The sequence below is a fragment of the Pan troglodytes genome, chromosome 16 (assembly GCF_028858775.2).
Source record: "Pan troglodytes isolate AG18354 chromosome 16, NHGRI_mPanTro3-v2.0_pri, whole genome shotgun sequence".
NCBI classification, from domain to species: Eukaryota; Metazoa; Chordata; class Mammalia; order Primates; family Hominidae; genus Pan; species Pan troglodytes.
The window spans coordinates 48,403,020-48,416,474 of NC_072414.2; the positions used below are offsets into that span (position 1 = coordinate 48,403,020).

At 35.3% G+C, this 13,455-nt stretch overlaps 1 protein-coding gene across 43 annotated transcripts in view; it reads left to right on the forward strand.

Moving 5' to 3' along the window:
- Positions 1–13,455, forward strand: part of TEX9 (testis expressed 9) — a 216,173-nt gene that overhangs the window by 142,304 nt on the left and 60,414 nt on the right. For 24 of the 43 annotated variants that reach the window (XM_024349015.3, XM_063795029.1, XM_063795017.1 and 21 more), the window contains 5 exons: positions 2,315–2,363; positions 3,167–3,249; positions 5,090–5,265; positions 8,009–8,091; positions 8,505–8,678. In XM_024349015.3, coding sequence (XP_024204783.2) covers positions 2,315–2,363; positions 3,167–3,249; positions 5,090–5,265; positions 8,009–8,091; positions 8,505–8,678 — 565 coding nt within the window. Of the gene's footprint in view, positions 1–2,314; positions 2,692–3,166; positions 3,250–5,089; positions 5,266–8,008; positions 8,092–8,504; positions 8,679–13,455 lie in introns of those variants that run through there. The other 19 variants (XM_063795045.1, XM_054667586.2, XM_063795040.1 and 16 more) reach the window with 3 other exon arrangements.

A 13,455-nucleotide genomic window follows, 5' to 3' on the forward strand; every position in this document is an offset into this window, starting at 1 on the left:
TAAGTGAAAGAAGCTGGGCTAAAAAACGTCCATAATCTATGTTTTCACTTATTTGATGCTCTGGAAAAGGCAGAGCTTTAGGGACAGAAATCAAAGTGGTTGTCTGGGGCTTGAGTAGGAGTTAGGGGACTACCAAGGAACACAAGGGAACTTTTTGAGATGGTGGAAATACTCTCTGTCTTGGTGGTTGTGGTGGTTATGTGACCATATACATTAGCTAAAACGTATTGAACTGTATATGTAAAAAGAGTATATTGTGTGATGTATCAATTACATCTCAAATCTGAAAAAAATAATTTTTGAACACTGTTAGTGCCAGTTCTAGCTACTGGTATTACAGTGGTGAGTAAACAGACCTGATCTTGCTTCCAAGAAGTTAATATGTGTTGCTTTTGAGTATTTTTTAAGTACATCAATTACACATTTTTATATTTTGATAGACATATGTATGCGTACATATACCATGAAACCACTTATCTTTATTATATGTAATACTGTGATATTCTATGAAAAATAGATATTTAAGTTATCAAAATTCCAAACTTTGGATTATACATAAGATTAGACATGATGTTTATCCAGTAAACTAAAGAACTGAAATGATGCTAACATCAGATGATGATGTTGTGATGATGACGCTCTGTTTACCTATCAGTTTTTTTTTAATGCTACTGTTTTAACAGATGGCTTTTACCATGTAAAACATGGCATTTGTTGATCAGTTGGGAATTCCTGAATATGGGAGATAATTCTATAAAGAAACCATTCATTTCAGGTTGGAACAATGATATTCCACCTAAATAATTATAATTAGGAAGAATATATTTTAATAGGTCTTCAACACCCAGGATGACTCTGTCAAAAAATGTGATGGGAAACCAGAGTTTAATTTCCTAATAACGTAGTATACGTATCCTCTAGTCTGCTTGAAGCATGGTTTACCATACAGTTATTTCCATCATATTACAAACAGACATTTCATGGAGTTAAACAAAAGTAAGAATACCATACTACAGCTTACTTTTCATGAAAATACACTAGCAAAGTAATATCACTGTGAAATCTGATGGAGACAGATAACCCTTAAATGTCTTTTGGCTGATATGTATGCATGTATGTTGGGGAATGGAATGAAAGGTACAGAAAATGTACTAAAATGACAAACATTAATTTAAAATGAGGAAGATTAAAGAGGACACTTAAAATTTGTATAACATTTGGAAACATTTTCATGTCATTTGTGAGAATGATTTAGTTTCTGTAATTTTTAACATATTTTGAAAGCCGTTTTTTCTTCCCAGAGGTATTTCTAATAGTTAAGAGGTTTATTTATCTAAGTATATCTTTGTATTTAATATGAAAAAATTTGTGCATGGCTAGCTAAGTGGGAGGCATCTGATGGAAAATAATTTTAGTTGTATATCTTCTACAATGGTTAGGAGTTCTCAGGGGATATAGTGGAGTTTTTTCATAGCAATAATGGATGCTAACATGGTATGTTTTCAGAGATATAAATACAATGCCCAAGACAATGGGTTAGGCAAACTTTTTCTGTAAAGGGGCAGATAGCAAATATTTTTAGATTTGTGGGCTATATAGTCTGTTGTACCTGCTTAACTTTAAGGTTGTAGTGTGAAAACAGCCATAGATAATACATAAATGAATGAGTGGGTGGATTCAGCCTGTGGGCCATGGTTTGCAGACCTCCATAAACACTCCTTGTTTGAAACTACAAATATATTTTGAAAACCTTGTGTATAAAAATGAATTGCATTTTACGTGTATTTATTCATGCACTCAACAAATACTTATGCCAGTAGTACCTGGCATATAAACTTTTAAATTGACTAGGCATAGAATATTGAACAAGGCAGACGTGATTTCTACCCTCATAGAGTTCACAGTATAATGAGGAAAACAGGCACTAACCAGGTGTTTTAAGTGGATTAAAAGAACAGTAACATTGAGTGGGCTTACAATAAAAAGCCCTGTGGTGAATTATTTGTAAAATGGGTAATTGCTGTGGATAGCCCACAATTACTCTTTATGATTTCCATTCATTAAAATTTTTGCTACATTTTCCTACTAGAATATTGGCATTATAGTGTATCTTCTCAAAGGTGAATTATTTAACCAAAGCATTTTTCTTGTTTATGGTACTCATTCAAAATAAATTAACATGTGGGTAACTAGAATTATAGCAAAGTCTGTTTGATTGTTGAATATTTTCCCTTTCAAATATAATTGTTGAATTTCATTGTCTCAGCTCAGTGTCATCTATTATTAATGTATAATGTTTATTTTTGGCCTGTAGAGGTCTGTTACCATCTGAAGGGATAGTTCATCTTCATTCAGAAACTAAGGTATGAAATCAAACTTTCTGTGAATGCAATTATATTCTGTAGAACTCCGGTTATTTTTTAGACTTTTCTTAGACAAAGCAGAGAAGGGGTATGACTCAACAGAAATAGAATATGAACCTTGATACTCAGAGGGATGCATTTATGAAATGTCCCTCATAGACTAAATGGAATCCTTTGTTGTCTCATAATTTCACTGAATAATTTGGAGGTATAGTGGAAAAAATGCTAGGTGAAATGACTTTGTAAACTGAGGCTTATTTTTTTTTTCTGACGCTTAAATCTAGTAGAGAGAAGACTTGAAAAAGAATGATACTCATATACAAAGAAGGTGATTTGAAAAGTTTGTTTGTTCATTTAAATAGTTACAGTGTAGAGATCACTCTTCCAGGTGTAGAACATAGTGGGATCTATGTTTCCCATCCATGGAGACCTAAGCCAAGGGAACTGTATACCTGAAGGCCACGGGAGGTCTGCCTGGGGAATAATTGGTTCATGAGGAGAACTAAATTCTGTGAGTCAGAACGTCCAGATTTATTCATGACATTCCACTGGCTAGCTGAATACCATTGAATCTTTAGGACTCATTTTCCTTATACTTGAATTTCTTGGTTTTGGTGTTATCTAGGTCTTTTCCAGCTATACAGTTGTGATATTCTTGAAAACACATTTTTGGTAATTCCATGAAAATAGCAAATAGCAGTTTTTCTGTGTAGCAAAATAGCAATTCTATGTGTTACAGAATTGCTTTCTTTGGCAAATGATTAGACTCTAATTAGTCAATACTTTCAATTCTTTTCATGTAGCCAAAGACCAAAAACATTGATCCTGTAAACAAGGTTCAAAACAAATTACACTCTGCAAATAAAGGAAGGAAAACAAATTCAAGGTATAGTATAGTTTTCAAAGTATTTCTTTTTTTTTTAGTTTTGTAATTCACAATACCATCATTCTTAATTATTAAGCTCTGTTTGTTTTTCCAGATCTTTTTACACCCTAAACATTAAGTTACACCACATATATCTTATCCACATTCAGTAATTTAGAACATTTTCTACTCAGGAATGTTTTGCAGCAGTTAACAAATATTTTATATTGTTCTCTTAAGCAAAATTGCTAAATCTAAAATTTTTATAAATGTTATTTCTAGTGAGTTATTCTCTTAGAACTGTGACTACAACTGGGTTTTTTTAATCTCTGCCTAGTTGTCCCAAATAGGCTCAATAGTGTAGTTTTTGAGTGTTTGACAAAATGCATATATTATTTTGTCTATTGAGCTACAGAATGATTTGGCATGCTCTAAATAGGACTATAATATAATTATAATTTACATTTTGTTGTTTTGGGTGAGAAAGAATTCAAGACGGTTCTTAGTATTATAAGCATAAAAAGGGACCCAAGATGCTCCCTAGGATAGGATGCCTTCTAGAAAAGGTGGAGGATTGGGTTGCACCAACCATCTTCAGTAAGTTATTAAATTTATTTGTCTATTACTTACCCAGGCTGATCATTGCATTGTAATTCTGGAAAAATCTTTGTTCACTTTTGTGTCTTTTAATTGTTTAAATAACTTTTTTTTTAATAAAAGGGATGGAAAAAATAGAGTGAAGTGATAAGGAACAGAAAATAACTATACAATAGATTGAAGAAAAGAACATACATGCCACATACATGCATATATAACTGGAAAGGGTTATCTTTTCAGACTTCATATTTTTTTAAAAAAAGTTGATTTTTCAAATAGAATTCTGAAGATCAAGACCTACTATTTGATAGCACAATAGGGTGACGATAGCCAATAATAACTTAATTGTATTTTTAAAATAAAGAGTGTAATTAGATTGTTTGTAACTCAAACAGTGCTTGAGGGGATGGATACCCCCTTCTCCATAATGTGCTCATTTCACATTGCATTCCTGTATGAAAACATCTCATGTACCTCATAAATGTGTATACCTACTGTGTACCCACAAAAAATTAAAATGAATTGTGAAGCCTTTGCTTATGTTTTAAAAGTGAACTTGGCTTTCAGAACCATAAATTTGTTGATGTGTCAATGAATTAGGCCTGGCCTCTTCCTCAGTGCCTTTAGAAATGAGTTTGATTTTGTCTGTCTTCTCCTTTTCATTAAAAAAAATTCACATCCAACTTTTTGGTTAGTATTGATTGTGGTTAAGAATGTGTTTCTTTGGGTGGAAAAAATGTTGTTTGATTGAGCTATTAGCTCTTCACTCTGTAATTCTTTCTCAAGGGGTATTTTTCTTTGCTGTTTGTAGAATTACGGCCAGGATGATGTCAGTTTGTACAGTTTTTCTCTAGAAGCGTGTAAATTTAAAAGTCATAGGCTGGATTTGACCTAGGAGGCCAAGTGCAATACTCTTAGTTTTGGTATTGCCTTATTTGGAAGCAAAGTCTAGACCATCTGGCCTCATAAAGCCTTCTCTAGCTCTGTGGTCACGTGATTCATAAAAACCAAAAATCTGCTAAGTCTCTTGTAATATAGTCCTTGAAAGTATCACATGTAGATTTCATCATAAATTTAAAATGTGTAATAGTAGTCTCTTGTAATATAATCCTTAAAAATATCAATTACAGATTTCATCATAAATTTAAATTTATAATAATTTTGATCTGCTTATTTGGGTAAAAGGCATATATCCTGTCTACCTTTCCTATTTTGTTCATATGTACGTATATACATACATATGTATTTAATTTTTATTTTTTAGTGTTAAATTGAAATACTCTGATGTCCAAACTGCCGACGATGTTGCCATTCCAGAGGATTTCTCAGACTTTTCCCTTGCAAAAACAATTAGCAAAATTGAAGGACAACTGGAGGAAGAAGACTTACCTGAATATATAGATGATATTTTTTCTGGTGTTAGTAATGACATTGGAACAGGTAGATTTTCTTTAGTTTTTTATTTTTATCTTTATAGCACAGTTACTTAGAAGAAGAAATCTTGGGGAACTATTTCTTACATTTAAAAAAATGTATTGTGATGCCTTGGTTTGTTTCAGAATTATCTAGTAGGATGTGGTGGAGGGAGGAATGAATGGGATTATAGATGAAATAAAATTGGCCATGGGTCAGTCATTGTTAAAGATAGGTGGTGGGTAAATGAGGTTCATTGAACTCGCCTACTTTTATGTTTCATATTTTCCATTATAAAAAGTAAAAATAAAAAAGACTATATTGTACTGATTTGATTGAATACACTTCAACTTAAGTTAAAATACCCATTGCTTATTGTTAAAATATTTAAAAAGTTTTTCTGAATTTTTTCATTTACTGTTAATATATTTTATTTATTGCATGTTAACACATGCAAAAGGACAAATGAATTGACATTGCATCAGGTAAAACAATCAAATGAGTGTTCTAATGAATATAATTTTTCTTCTTATTAACTCATTCTTTGCATATCACTAGAATAATAATACTAAATTTTGATCAACTGAAAACATTAGTAAATTTATGAGGAGCCTCCTATGCTATTGAAACAAAAAAGTAAGACAGTTGAGTATATATGAACTAGTTACTGCTGAACTATAATACAATTCATTGTGACTACAGGCAAGCCACTTAGCCCCTCTGTAATAGCAGTTTATTCATTTGAAAATTTAGTAGTTTGTATTAGATGATCATAAAGTTTATGTATTAGTCTGTTCCTGCACTGCTATAAAGAAATACCTGAGACTGTGTAATTTATAAAGAAATGGTTTAATTGGCTCATGGTACTGCAGGCTGTGTAGGAAGCATAGCAGTTTCTGCTTCTGGGGAGGCCTCAGGAAACTTCCAGTCATGGCGGAAGGCAAACAGGGAGTGAGGCATCTCATACGGTGGGATCACGAACAAGAGACAGGGGGGAGGTGCTACATGCTTTTAAACAACCAGATTTCATGAGAACTCACTATCATGAGGACACTACTAAAAGGGATGATACTAAACCATTCATGAGAAACCACCCCCATGATCCATTCACCTCCCACCAGGCCCCACCTCCAGCACTGGGGATTACAATTCAACATGAGATTTGGGTGGGGACACAGATCCAAACCATATCAGTTTATCTTTAAAATTCTCTGATTCTGTGAAAAATCATAATTTATATGTATAATAATTATTGTGTTACTAATCACAAGTAGGGAGCAGTTTTCTTCTGCACTTACTATATTTACTGATCTAATCAAGCTTTCTAGGGCTAGTTATGGTAAGGGAAGGTAAATGGAGCAGTAAGTTGCCTTTAGGTCTCTCTAAGATGCTTTAGACGATGTGATACACAGGCATTGATTGTTCCTCGGTAGAGGACCATGGTCCCATGTCCCATGGCCCTGTTAGAACTTTGCCTCCCTGTGTTCCCTTTTTAGTATCACTGGCCTAGGTGTCTTCTCTTTTGGGAGAATTTTCTCTTATTTTAGATGATTGCTTGGAATGGTTTGGTTATGTGTGGGAGAAAAAGACCAAGAGGTTATTTGGGAGCACAGATTACTTTGTAAGATTAAAGCTAGGGTCGAGTGGGGAGCAGAGTTTAGTACTGTGGGCCTCCAGACATGGGAGCACTCTGCTCCTTGAGTTAGAGTTGAGGTAGAGTTACTAAGGTTAGAGTTAGGGAGAAAAAGAAATGGGAAAAGTCATGCTTTCCTATTTTTTCTTCCCTCTTTCCCTCAGAGGCCAACTACTGTCAACTTCACCCTTTTTAATTTGTCATTTCCCTCTACTCCCTACTCACCTGGAGTTACATGAGAGGCTGGTAGGAGAGTTGAGGCCAAAGAGACCTAGGTAAGGTTAGAGCCAACTATAATTCATCAGCTCCATGATAACACTGAGGGCACTTAAAAAAGCTGGAAGTGTGTATGGAGATGTTTTATGCTCTGCACGTCACATGTGTATGGCTTAGTGAGATTTGTCCTAATGACTTCTCAGAGCAGTTCCAAGTGTTTCCTCAAGATAAATTCCATGATGGTAAGGGTTGTTTTATAATATCCCTACTATGCCATTTTGAACAAATCACTGAATGACTTATGAGTGAGTTCTAAGTTCAGTTTTCACTTTATTTACTTTATGGGCCTATAAACTTCAAAGATTTACTGCTGATATTATTGAATAATGAACTTTTGCTGGCAGTAAAGTACCAAAGATAGATCCTGAAGGTTTGTGGGAGAAACCTTAGACAGTAAGGTATTAGTGTATTTCTTTGCTTCAAAGACACATATACTACATTTTAACTGCTCAGAAATTGGGATCTGTGTTACAGTCAGTGGCATTTTGTAATCACAATGGCTGCACTGAAGCTGAGTTTTGCTAGAGAAGATTTATGTTTGTTTCTGCCAAACACTCAGGGACATTACTGACCTGAGAACACTTTAAATTATCTGATGTAGTTTGGACCACCCTGGTGCGTGTGAATTTAGTCTGCAAACTTATGTGAATACTACCTGTGATTTCTTTCTGTTGAGTGGATTTATTCGTCATTGACCTTTTCATTAGGACTGTTTAGTACCTATAGTGCCCCCTAACAGATATCTCCTATTTGACTCCCCATCTTGAGTATTTTCTTCTTTATAAAGTAATGGTCTGTCTTACAATTGATGTCATCTTAGATTCAGCAAAAGACAGTAAATATAATTATTTAAATTCACAGAAGCACAGATCAGATTTCTAAAGGCCAAACTCCATGTTATGCAGGAGGAATTGGATAATGTTGTATGTGAATGCAATAAAAAGGTAAGTTTTAAAAACCTCTTAAAAGGCTCTAATATTCAAAGATATTTTAGGAGCAATTTCAATTACATTTTTTGAATTACTTTATTTAGATATAAATCATAGTTAAATTTTGAATTCAAAAATTGTATATAAGTACTGAACTTTATTCTGAGATGTTGAATTTTCACAGAGCTGAAATATCTTAAATTCTTGTTACAATTAGAATTCTCTATATTAGTCTTACAAATGTAGTGTAAGCTATTAAATGCAAATAAAACATTTGACTTCCATTTTTGAAGATAAAAATAGACTAATTTGTTTTTCATGAAACGTGTATAAATATCAAAGAACATATGAAACTTCTTTTTTTCTGCTTTGTTTTGATAACAAATCTTACATATTTTTTCACATAATCTATAACTTTATAACTATAGGAGGATGAAATTCAGAATTTAAAGTCTCAAGTAAAAAATTTTGAAGAAGATTTTATGAGACAGCAGCAAACAATTAATATGCAACAGTCTCAAGTAGAAAAATACAAGACTCTTTTCGAAGAAGCAAACAAAAAGTGTGATGGATTACAGCAACAGTTGTCTTCAATAGAAAGGGTAATTATTTGGTATTTTTCCTAACTTAATGCCACAGATACAAGAAAATTATTACGGTTACACATTTGTATAGATGCCATTTTGACAGTTCAGTTATTTTATTAGTATTTACTGAAAACTCTTTCCCCTTACATAGAATATTTTTAACAACTTTATTGAGATGTAATTCACCCTTTTAAAGTATGCAATTCAATGGCTTTTGGTGTATTCATAGAATTGTGCAACTATCACCACAACCATTTTCATAATCCCTAAAAGATACTTCATACCCTTTAGCCACCACACCCTGACCCTGCTCCCCTCAATCCCTTACAGCCCTAGGCAACCACTATTCTATTTTATGTCTCAATAAATTTGTCTATTCTGGAAATCACATATACGTGGAATCATATAATATGTGGTCTTTTGTGACTGACTTTTACTTAAGATATTTTCAAGGTTCATTCATGTTGCAGCCCCTATCAGTATTTTATTTCTTTTTATTGGCAAGTAACATTCTGTTATATGGATATAACACATTTAATTTATCTGTTTATCAGTTCGTAGCTTTAGGTTATTTGGGTTGTTTCTACTGTCTGGCAATTTTAAATACTTTGAATATTCATGTACAAGTTTTTGTGTGCACGTATGTTTTTATTTCTCTTGGTTATATAGCCAGGAATGGAATTGCTGGGTCATATGGAAATCCTATGTTGACCTTTTGAGGAATTGCTGACTGTTTTCCAACCTGCCTGTACCATTTTACATTCCTACCAGTAGTGCATGAAGCTCCTAATTTCTACACATCCTCACCAACATCTGCTAGATTATCTTTTTGATTATAGCCATACTGCAAGTGTAAAAGGGTTACCTCATTGTGGTTTTGATTTGCATTTCCCTAATAACTAATGATGTTGAACATCTTTTCATGTGCTTATTGGCATTTGTATATTTTCTTTGGAGAAATGTCTGTTAAGGTCTTTGCCCATTTTTTAAATTGGATTTGAAAAAATTACTGAATAATAAGAACTTTTAAGTTCTTTATGTGTTTAGATACAAGTCCCTTATCAGGTATATTTTGCAAATAGTTTTCCCCTACAGTGGGTTGTCTTTCACTTTCTTTATGGTACTCTAAAGGCACAAAAGTTTTAAATTTTGATGAAGTCCAGTTTATCTAATATTTATTTGGTTTCCTGTGCTTTTGGTGTCATATTTAAGGGGAGAATGTATTTTAAATAAACTATCCTAGTTTATATTAGTGTGCCATTGTGAAAATAAAAATATACTGTTTGAGATTGCTTTGTAAAATGTAGTGACGATAAGAATTATGTAATATAGCATATCCTGAGATTTAGTAAGAAAATGTGCCCCCTTTATTAGTACCCTTACATTTCTCGTTTGTATGGTCATATTTAAAAACCCTGCTTTTTAAACATTTTGGTCTTGTATAATTAGCTTTATCTTGTAATAAATTTTAATATCAGAATCACTTAGACAAAATTTATATGCAGTAAATTCACACTTTTTAGTATACAATTCTATGAGTTTTGACAAATGTATGCAGTAATATAACTATCACTATAATTGAGACATAGAACAGTTCCATCAGCCCCCCAAAATTCCCTGTGAATTTAGTGAAGGCCTTCCCTAATTCCACCACCAGGCAACCACTGATCTGTGTTTGGTTCTTAAATTTTGGACTTTTCCCAAATGTCACATAAATAGAATCGCATTGGATATAGCCTTTTGAATCTGTTTTTTTTTTTTTTTTCAGTTAGCATAAAACATTTGATATGGTTTGGCTGTGTCCCCACCCATATTTCATCTTGAATTCCCACTTGTTGCGGGAGGGAGCCGGTGGGAGGTAATTGAATCATGGGGACAAGTCTTTCCTGTGCTGTTCTTGTGATGGCGAAAAAGTCTCAGGAGATCTGATGGTTTTAAAAGGGAGAGTTTCCCAGTGCAAACTTTCTTGTCTGCTGCTATGTGAGACATGCCTTTTACCTTCCAACATGATTGTGAGGCCTCCCCAGCCATGTGGAACTGTGAGTCCAATAAACCTCTTTCTTTTGTAAATTGCCCAGTCTTGGGTGTGTCTTATCAGCAGCATGACGATGAACTAATCCAGTAAATTGGTACTAGTAGAGTCCGGCGCTACTGAAAAGATACCAAAAAATGTTGAAGTGACCTTGGAACTGGGTAAGAGGCAGAGGTTGGAAAAGTATGGAGGGCTCAGAAGAATACAGGAAAATGTGGGAAAGTTTGGAACTCCCTAGAGACTTGTTGAATGGCTTTGACCGATATACTGATAATGATATGGACAATGAAATCCAGGCTGAGGTGATCTCAGATGGAGATGAGGAACTTGTTAGGAACTAGAGCAAATGTGACTCTTGTTATGTTTTAGCAAAGAGACTGGTGGCATTTTGTCCCTCCCCTAGAGATCTGTGGAACTTTGAACTTGAGAGAGATGATTTAGGGTATCTGGTGGAACAAATTTCTAAGCAGCAAAGCACTCAAGAGGTGACTTGGTGCTGTTAAAGGCATCCAGTTTTGAAAGGGAAACAGAGCACAAAAGGTTGGAAAATTTGCAGCCTGAGAATGCAGTGGAAAAGAAAATCCCATTTTCTGAGGAGAAATTCAAGCCGGCTGCAGAAATTTGCATAAGTCTTGAGGAGCTGAATGTTAATCCCCAAGACAATGGGGAAAATGTCTCCCAAGGTATGCAGAGGTCTTCACGGCAGCCCCTCCCATCACAGGCCCAGAGACCTAGGAGGCATGATTGGTTTTGAAATGTGAGGACATGAGATTTGGGAGGGTCTCGGGGTAGAATATGGTTTGGCTGTGTCCCCACCCAAATTTCATCTTGAATTCCCATGTGTTGTGGGAGGGACCCAGTGGGAGGTCATTGAATCACAGGGGCAGGTCTTTCCTGTGCTGTTCTCATGAGACTGAATAAGTCTCAGGAGATGTGATGGTTTTAAAAATGGGAATTTCCCTGCACACGCTCTCTTGTCTGCCACCATGTGAGATGTGCCTTTACCTTCCAGCATGATTGTGAGGCCTCCCCAGCCATGTGAAACTGTGAGTGCAGTAAATCTCTTTCTTTTGTAAATTGCCCAGTCTTGGGTATGTCTTTATCAGCAGCATGAAAACGGACTAATACAACATTCAATATTTATCCCTATTATAGTCCATTCCTTTTTATTGCTGAGTAGTGTAAACTATGAATGAATGTACTTCAGTTTGTTTCCCCACTCATCTAGTAATAAAAGTTAATTATAGTATTTAATAGTCTGAACTTGTGTTTCCAGTATGGTAGCCACTTACCATATGTGGCTAAATTGCGATGTGCTATAAGTATAAAGTAAAAATCAGATTTTGAAGAATTCATGTAAAACAGAATGAAGAATGTAAAATATCTCAAAATCTCTTTAATATTTTTTGTATTGGTTATATGTTGAAATAATATTTGAATATATTAGGTTAAGTGAAATATGTTATTAAAATTAATTTTACCTGTTTGTTTTACCTTCTTACAGTGGCTACTAGAAATTTTGTAATTACATATGTATTCTGTATTCTATTTCTATTGGTCTAAGAAATATATATAATTGGTCTAAAGGGAAAAAGCTGTAGTGTCTAGGGGAACATCCATGTTTTAATTTGTCATGACTTTACCATTTACCGTTATGCACCCAAGCTCTGTCACATCACTGTTCTAGTCTCAGATAATCTTGAAACCTTGGTTATATATTTGATTCTTTTCATGTTCTTGGCCATCATCTCCAATCCTGTGCAATTTTTCTTCCAAATGTTTTTCATTCATCCCTTATTTTCAATTCCCATTTTGTGTCCATTTTCCATTTCTTATCCATTGTATACTGTACTTTGTCAGTAGATTAATGTTGCCAAAGGGTGACATTGATTATACTTTTCCCTTTGTAGGGGGAGAATTTTTTTTTCCCTTTGTATGGGGATAATTTTTTGAGTGCCATATGCCAGACAAAATGCATTTTATAGAAACGGAAACTGACTGGCCAGGCGCGGTGGCTGATGCCTGTAATCCCAGCACTTTGGGAGGCCAAGGCAGGCGGATCATGAGGTCAGGAGATCGAGACCATCCTGGTTAACATGGTGAAACCCTGTCTCTACTAAAAATACAAAACAGTGCCCTTCTAAGATGGCCAAATAGGAACAGCTCTGGTCTGTAGCTCCCAGTGTGATCAACGCAGAAGACAGGTGATTTCTGCATTTCCAACTGAGGTACCTGGTTCATCTCACTGGGACTGATTGGACAGTGGGTGCAGCCCATGGAGGGTGAACTGAAACAGAGTGGGGTGTCGCCTCACCCAGGAAGCAAGGGGTTGGGGGATTTCCCTTTCCTAGCCAAGGGAAGCCATGACAGACTGTACCTGGAAAAATGGGACACTTCTGCCCAAATACTGCGCTTTTCCCAAGGTCTTAGCAACCGGCAGACAAGGAGATTCTCTCCCGTGCCTGGCTTGGCGGGTCATACACCCACGGAGCCTTGCTCACTGCTAGTGCAGCAGTCTGAGATCGAACTGCGAGGTGGCAGCTTGGCTGCGGGAGGGGCATCTGCCATTGCTGAGGCTTGAGCAGGTAAACAAAGCGGCCGGGAAGCTTGGACTGGGCAGAGCCCACCACAGCTCAGCAAGGCCTACTGCCTCTATAGACTCCACCTCTGTAGGCAGGGCGTAGCTGAGCAAAAGGCAGCAGACAACTTCTGCAGACTTAAACGTCCCTGTCTGACAGGTCTGAAGGGAGCAGTGGTTCT